Below are 7,693 nucleotides of genomic sequence, written 5' to 3'. Positions count from 1 at the left end.
CTGTTTACCTGTCATCACCTGTTTACCTGTCATCTCCTGTCCACCTGTTCTCACCTGTCCACCTGTCATCACTTGTTTATCTGTCCACCTGTTCTCCCCTGTTTACCTGTTCTCACCTTTTACCTGTTCTCACCTGTTAACCTGTCGTCACCTGTTTACCTGTCATCACCTGTCCACCTGTCATCACCTGTCCACCTGTCATCACCTGTCCACCTGTCATCTCCAGGTCGCTGCTCTGATGCCCTCGCTGAAGTCAGCGCCTTCAAACAGGAGGTGAACCGCATCATCTCTCTCTCTAACTCCTCCCACATCCCTCTGGGATATGGATTTTTATTGGCTGAGGGTCTTCGTCTGACTCCTGAGGAACTCCAGATCCTCCAATCAGAGGAGGAGCTGCAGCTGTCCGAGCAGCTGCTGAGCGGCTCCAAAGCTGCGCTGCCATTGGCTGCTTTTTCCAGTGAGTCACATGTGAAGAAGGAAGATCTTTAAAATAAATGGAAATCCCATAATTCAGTTCTTCATATAACTCACCCAAGTTTCAAACTTAAATGAGTTTTTCCTACAAAGACTAAAGCACTCTGTCACATAAATCCTGACCTGCTGCATTCATTCATCGGTTCTGTAGATTTCCATCTTAGACTTTTCAAAGTGAAACTTTAGTTTGTGCTCCAGCTCTTCAGATGCTGCTTCCTGCCGGACGCCGCTCCTATCAGCACTTCCTGCCGCAGTGCGACGCTGACGGAGAATGGCTGCACACGCAGTGTTCTGGCAGCACAGGTCACCCACGCGCACACGCACACATGCACGTGCACACACCCACGCACGCATTGTTGAAACTGTCAGATCCAGCTGACACATGAAGCCGGCTTCAGAACTGAAGATGAAAGATTCAATCAGATGATGTCCAGGTGGATGGAGAGCTTCTAAACCAGAAGCTGATGGTTCCTCTGTGTTTCAGGTCAGTGCTGGTGTGTTGACGAGAACGGAGAATACGTGTCCAACTCCCTGAAGAGCCGCTCTGTCAGCCTGCCCCAGTGTGAGGACCGTCTCTAAAGATCCTCTGATGAGATGTTTTGGTGTTTTAACCTGTTTTGGTAGCTTCTCATCAGCATGGAGGACACACGAATATCAGCTTAAATCTGCATTTCTGATTGGGAGCAGAAGAAAAAACGCTGTTTGAAAAAGCTCCGCCCCATTCTGATGCACCCCCCTGCAGACAAAAAGATCCATGAACGTCTTTGTTTTCCTGGTCTGATCTGGAATCCGGATCAGAACCGGAGAGAGTCGACACTGCTGCCATTTAGTTGTGCTGCTAATGTTAGCTTGTGAGCTAGCAGGGGGGAGTGTAAACAGAGGGATGATGGGATATCAGTGAAGGCTTACGTTTGTGTCACGTCCCGCCCACAATTCAGATGTGAAATTCTAATGAACTGCTGCCGCTCTGCAGAGACTATGTCCTAGAAAATGAACATTCTGAGATTTCTTTTAACTGAAACAAAATCTGAGGTTTTATTTGATCAGGATGCAGAACGTATGTTAGGTCAGAAGGTGGCGCTGTGAACAAACTCCCCCAGGAAACGAAGAACTGAAACTCTTTGATCTCATTTCACTCTGCAGGTCTGAGTCGCTGTCAGAGAGCTGAGGCTCGCTTCCTGCTCTCTGATTGGACGAAGGCCTCTGATGTCACCAGTGCAGGGTACCGCCCACAGTGTGAGCAGGTAGACGCACGTTTCTCTGTAAATTGTTCCATTTTTGTCTGTAGTTCCGTCGATTGTCTTGTGTTTCAATAAAGTTTCTGTCGTCCAGGACGGCCGCTTCTCCGTGCTGCAGACAGGCGGCGCTGCAGGCTGGTGTGTGAACCTGCAGACCGGAGAGCCGATCCAAGCAGCGGGGCGGAGCTCCTCGGGCCAGCTGAGATGTAAGCACATGCACACGCACGTGCACACACGGCTCCGCCCCCTTTAACCGGAGCTGTGTTGTTTTAGGCCCCAGCTGGTGTGAGCTGCAAGGCCGCCAGTGTGGCGCCGACGGCTCCTTCATCCCGCTGCAGTGTGATGTCACTTCCTGCTGGTGCGTGTCTGAGGACGGACAGGAAGTGGCCGGGACACGGACGGCCCGGCAGACCGGCGCTCCGCCATCATGTGACCGTAAGAGCTCCGCCCTTTGATCATTGGTTGGAAGTTAAGCCGCAGCTGCTGATTGGTCCACGGTCGACCTCTTCCAGGTCCGCTCTGCCCCGCCCCCACCATCACAAACGGCGCGTTAGTGTGTCGCTCAGCAGCCAATGGCCATCAGAGCTGTGACCTCGTCTGTAACCGTGGTTACGAGAACTCACTTCCTGTCAGTTTTCTTTGCGACACTGAGAGCGGGAGCTGGAACGGAGACAACAAACCGCTGGGCGGGGCCTGCCAGAGTAAGGCTGGACTCTCACTGTCAAGCTCCGCCCCCTCTGTCAGTGATGTCACGCTTTGGTGTGTGTTCAGTCTCTCAGCCGCTGCAGACGCTGTGGCTGTCTCAGGTGTGGTCGCTGGCGTCCTGCTCCGAACAGGTGCGCTCGCTGTTGTTCAGCATGATGACCAGCAGGGGGCTCTGCTCTGCACAGGTGAGTCTCAGGTTCCCAGGAGAGTTTGGATCTTCTCTGGACGCCGCTGACCTTCCACTCCTCTGCAGCTCGGCGCCTCAGGCCGCAGCGTGTCGCTGTGTGACGACTCCTCAGTCAGTCTGCAGTGTGACGGACCGCCCACCTTGAAGGTGAGCTGGAGCGCCGCCCTCGCCGACCTCCCGACCTCGGACCTCCCCGACCTCCAGGACGTTGGTGAGTTCAGACGGCGAGGAGAACTTCCTGACTGATGGTCACTTCCTGTTGGGAGAGTTTGAGGAAACAGTCGAGGAAACGCCGATCTGGAGTGTATCTCATTTATTTAGTTTATTTGTAATTGTTTTCAAATGAAATGTTGTTGTTTTCTAACTATGATTATTATTATTTTTTTGTGTCGTCTTGGTCAGGACTTCCTTTAAAAGAGATTTCTTAATCTCAATGGGACAAAATAAAGGTTAACAATAATAATAAATATTCATTACAGCCAAAAACGGTTTTGAATTAAAGTTTCATTTGACAGTTTTAAATAAGAATATTGTTCTTAATCTGGATTAATACATGTTGAAGGAAGGCAATTCTTAATAATATTTTGGTTTCTTTTCCAACAAACCTCAAACCGGAAAAACCTGGGAAACTCTTAACTCCGCCCCCACGGTCGTTTTGTATGAATAGAGGTTTCATTGGAGGCCGTTCTGGGGAGACACCGTACTTGTCTCCCAAAGTTTGGACTGAGACTCTCATTTATTCATCGTTCCAGGTGGTTCCAGGTCGTTACCTCTTCCAGGTAACCTGATAGGGAGCTGGTAACACGTGGTGGTCATGTGATCATGACCAGCTGACGATGTGGGCGTCTCCAATTAAAGCAAAATGTGAACGATGTCGTTTCACTCAGACAGGAACGTTTTCCGTCACGTTTCTCGGTTCTGGACAAACACGGGGAACTGTTGGGACTACTGGGGGGCGGGGCCTCACAAGGCGTGGGGTGCGGTTGGAGGGGGAGGGGCTTTCAGCACTTCCCGCAGCTTGAACACATTTCGTTTCCTCAGCTCTCTTCCTAAATGAAAGCCGACTTCTGGACGGCGTTCGGCGGCTCCTGCGTGACCTCGGCTCCACCATGACGTCACAGCCTCGGCTGGTTTCCATGACGACGCCGAGCTTCGGCTGTTCCCGTGGTTACCGCCTGGACAGTGACGGGAACGGCTGTGGTGAGTCCCAGCTTCATTAATGTCGCTTTATTACCCATCATGCTCCAGTTTTCTCCTCCTCCTCACGGTTTCCATCTCCTCCAGTTGTCTGTCCTGCTGGGAGCTTTTTCCAGGAGGGGGCGTGTCTCCTGTGTCCTGAGGGGACCTATCAGGCGGAAGAGGGGCGGGACTTCTGCAACAGCTGCCCCAGAGGCTCCTCCCCTGCTGGAGCGTCGTCCGTCGATCAATGTGAGTCCTTTAGAAGATCCCTGAAGAATCGGTTTGAAAGAACTTCACAAACGTTCGTCTGTCTCAGGTGAGACCGAGTGTGAGAGGCGGAGCCTCAGGTGCTCACAGGCAGGTGACTTCCTGCCAGCGCAGCCGGACCTCCTGACCAGCAGGTGGAGCTGTTTTAGCAGAGAGGGGGAGGAGCTTGAGTGGACCTCCAGCAGCAAGATGCTGACAGATGACGACTGCTCAGGTGAGGACGCTGCAGCCAATCAGAGAGCAGCTCTGCCGTGAGCACGCAGAGGTTGATCATCATGTGGTCGCTGCAGTTCTCAGCAGGTTTCAGGAAGTTCCTGGATCAGAGCTGACGGCGGCGGAAGACACGGACGTCCTGCAGACACTCACCTCTGACCTGCTGACCTGTATCCATGGTAACAGAGACACATTCTCCTCAGGAGGCTGCAGCGCCCCCTGCTGGTGACTGGACACACGAGAGTTTAGAGAGGACAAAGACCACATCAGTTCAGGGTTTTCCACAGATTCATATTCTTATTATTAGTGCGACTGAGAGGAACGTCTCCTCCAACTGTCCCGCAGCATCTCTGATCTCTGTGGACCTCAGTCTTCATTGGTATGAAGCTCAAAATCAGGATGAAAAGAAGGAAAAGTTCAGCCGTTTGGCTTCAACTTCAGATTGAAACTAGAGGACTTTATATGATTAACTATCACGTTATGTTTGTAAATGTTTGGATAAATCTTCATGGGTCTGCTGGTGACTTGAGGAGAGTTACCGGCTGACCAACGTCCTCCAGGAGTCCTGCTGATGAAAGTCAGGAGGAGATGATCCACATTCATGCAGTAAAACTAGAGCCAGGAATCGATTAAAAAACAAACTGGATCAAATAGTCCACTTTTGTGAAAAAGTGTTCTAAACAAAAAAATTACAAGAAATGGTTAAATATGATTTTTTTTGTGAATAATCTTGGTATCAGAGGGAAAAACCCTGAGGGATTGTTTTAACGCTGTGGATGACGGCGGCGGCGAGGCAAAGCGAAGGACTGCGTCTGTCATTCATTGTTGATGAATATTATATTTTTTAATTTGTCCGTTAACGTGCACAGCCCTAAAGAACACAAAGGAGACAGAAGTGTTTAGTTGGTTTGGTTTCTGAATCAGAACATGGATCGTTTCCGTCTCTGAAACTCTGATTCCTGCTTTGCAGCCTGTGCAGCCGAGCCGTCCTGCCACCATGTGGCGCTCTTCAGCAGCCGCTGTGAGCTGTACAGCACCGACCGCATCAACACGCTCTGCAACGCGTCACAGCCGGTACGCACACACACAACAGAGCGTCTGTGGCCTTCTGATTGTTTCTGACGTCTGACCTCTCTGATCGGGGAGTTTTCTGTTTTTACGTCATTTACACATGTGACTCCGCCCCCTGAGATCTGATTCAACAGAAACCATCTTCAGATTACATCTACACACAAACACACACGTTCACTTCAACACCTAAAAGAACAAACAGAAATCTTTATCAAATTCCTGCTACAAACTGAGCAGAGAAGGTTTGATTCCACAGTAAAGTCCACAACCGAGTCCGGTGATCATTGGGTCCAAAGTGTCAAAACATCATCATTTATTTACCTCCGCCCAGAAGAACCAGAACATTCCTGATGCTGACGCATCTACAAGTGTAGATATGAAGTCTATCAGTGTTTCATCTCCACTCTACGAAATCGAATTCTTATTCCAAAGAGTTGATACAGCAGACTGTGTTTCTGACTTCAGTTTGAGGTGAACCTGGACAGATGAGAAGGTTCTGTTCAGCATTAGTTTGAACCCCTCTGGACCTCCAGGAGCAGCAGCTCTGACATGTTAGAGGACGAGTCGGCGTGACGCCTCTGGAGGACGGCGAGGGACTCGGCAGACTCACAGAGGATGTTCTGCTCTTTCAGGACAGAATCTCTGAAGTCTGAGTCTCAGATTCAGCAGAGACAGAATCATCTCCGAACCATTTCATCATAAACTCTTCTCTGTAGTCCAAAGGGTTTCTGGGTAATCCTGAGGCCGAGCGATACGATTGGCTCAGCTGCTCTGTGAAAGTGAGGGGTGTGGCCTCAGATCTGCTGGTCCTCAGGAAAAGAGGTACTGTTGCCGTGGTAACCAAGAGTTTTGGGTTTACCTGGCGAGCGTGACCGCAGCGGCGTTCTCCTGCGTTTCAGGGGAGGAGCTTAGCTTGCAGCTGCAGCAGAAGACCTTCACGAGGATGAGGATGACGAAGGCGCTCTCAGGTGTGTTCAGGACTCAGGTGTTCTCCTCGCGACGCACGTCTCTGTCCGACGCCCACCGCTTCTGTCAGGACGGCTGCAGCCGCCACGAGTGCTGCGACGGCTTCGTGCTCCACCAGAACAGCCTGGAGGGAGGTGTGTTACCACGGCAACGGGAGGAAAAAACGCCTTAAGGTTCTGATCAGCTGAGCCTCTTTGGCTCCTCCCACTGCAGGCTCTCTGCTCTGTGGTTGGCTGAGGTCTCCGTCCGTGCTGAGCTGCCAGGACGGAGACTGGGACGTGACTGGCCAGGGATCAGCCAACCGGATCTGTGGGGCGGGGCTTAACTACAACAAGGAGAAGTCGGGCTTCCTGTTTGACTTTGGAGGACAGACGTTCACCATCTGTGAGGAAACGGCGCCGTGTTGTAACCCGTACTCGACACATGTAAACAAGCTGACGTCTTTGTTTGTTTGATCAGCTGACTACGCGCTGCCAGCTGACAGTCAGGAGGAAATGCTCCATCAGGCCTCCATCGTCAGCTTCCAGGCCGTCTACCTGAGCTCAGGTACCTGCAGAGGGACAGCCATGACCCCCGGCTGTCCCTCCGTGACCTCTGACCTTCTCTCTGTGTTGCAGGCTCTTCCTGTGCGGCAGCGGACCTCCGTCCTCCTCTGGACGGTTCGTATGAATCCCATCAGAGGAGGTCATGACCTCTTCGTGTTTGTGACGAACATGTTGGTGTGTTGGTGTGTGTGTTTGCAGGGTCGCTGCAGCAGAAGTTTGAGGCTTTGTCCGGAGACGCCGTGGTCGTGGATCCTCAGAGGAAGCTTCCGGTTCTTTCCTTCTGGCTCAACAAGCAGAACTACGACTCCCAGCAGGCCTTGCTGTGGTGTCTCGCTCGTATGTGGCGTTCTGGGCGTACATTGCGTTAAAGCGGGTTCCCTGCCGCGTTGGTAACCATGGTGACGTGCTGCAGGCTGTGATGAGGAGCAGCTGTGCGCGGTGGCTGACCTGGCGGACGCCGACTCAGCCGGTTTCTTCAGTTGCTCGCTGCATCCGGACAGTCGGGTCTGCGGCGCCTACGACATGCCTCCCACGCAGCCCTGCCCGCCCCTGATGGACAGCCCGCCCACCAACGCCTTCAGCAAGAAAGGTAAGGACCGGACCGGACCGGACCAGGTCGGGCTAGAGCCAGGCCAGGTGGCTCGAGGGACCATTTGGATCGGTACGTGGAATGATTTTGTGTGTTTTAGTGGATCTGAGCGGACCCGTGCAGAACTTCTACGAGCGGGTTCCCTTCCAGAGGAGCGTTTCTAACGCCGTACTGAGCCGAGCCGTCATGAGCGAGGACACGCCGCTGTCTCAGGGGTAACACTCCGACCCGTTCCACACAGACCCGGGCCTGAACCGGA

At 52.2% G+C, this 7,693-nt stretch overlaps 2 protein-coding genes across 3 annotated transcripts in view; both read left to right on the top strand.

Annotated features, from left to right (window-relative positions):
• sostdc1a (sclerostin domain containing 1a) overlaps positions 1–7,693 on the top strand; it is a 441,057-nt gene that overhangs the window by 21,178 nt on the left and 412,186 nt on the right. The window lies entirely within an intron of this gene.
• The window catches only part of tg (thyroglobulin), a 20,993-nt gene that overhangs the window by 6,280 nt on the left and 7,020 nt on the right, over positions 1–7,693 (top strand). For both annotated transcript variants that reach the window (XM_024258367.2, XM_024258364.2), the window contains exons 12-33: positions 227–457; positions 673–777; positions 959–1,036; positions 1,618–1,718; positions 1,807–1,918; positions 1,986–2,147; positions 2,225–2,413; positions 2,484–2,602; positions 2,671–2,815; positions 3,646–3,804; positions 3,889–4,032; positions 4,100–4,264; positions 4,341–4,442; positions 5,234–5,337; positions 6,051–6,156; positions 6,234–6,434; positions 6,514–6,684; positions 6,760–6,846; positions 6,918–6,959; positions 7,044–7,181; positions 7,258–7,434; positions 7,535–7,649. In XM_024258367.2, coding sequence (XP_024114135.1) covers positions 227–457; positions 673–777; positions 959–1,036; positions 1,618–1,718; positions 1,807–1,918; positions 1,986–2,147; positions 2,225–2,413; positions 2,484–2,602; positions 2,671–2,815; positions 3,646–3,804; positions 3,889–4,032; positions 4,100–4,264; positions 4,341–4,442; positions 5,234–5,337; positions 6,051–6,156; positions 6,234–6,434; positions 6,514–6,684; positions 6,760–6,846; positions 6,918–6,959; positions 7,044–7,181; positions 7,258–7,434; positions 7,535–7,649 — 2,953 coding nt within the window. The remainder of the gene's footprint in view (positions 1–226; positions 458–672; positions 778–958; positions 1,037–1,617; positions 1,719–1,806; positions 1,919–1,985; positions 2,148–2,224; positions 2,414–2,483; positions 2,603–2,670; positions 2,816–3,645; positions 3,805–3,888; positions 4,033–4,099; positions 4,265–4,340; positions 4,443–5,233; positions 5,338–6,050; positions 6,157–6,233; positions 6,435–6,513; positions 6,685–6,759; positions 6,847–6,917; positions 6,960–7,043; positions 7,182–7,257; positions 7,435–7,534; positions 7,650–7,693) is intronic.

Source organism: Oryzias melastigma, linkage group LG16, assembly GCF_002922805.2.
Source record: "Oryzias melastigma strain HK-1 linkage group LG16, ASM292280v2, whole genome shotgun sequence".
Classification (NCBI taxonomy): domain Eukaryota; kingdom Metazoa; phylum Chordata; class Actinopteri; order Beloniformes; family Adrianichthyidae; genus Oryzias; species Oryzias melastigma.
Note: the sequence above shows the minus strand (reverse complement) of the source record. Positions and strands in the feature narration are given on the sequence as shown.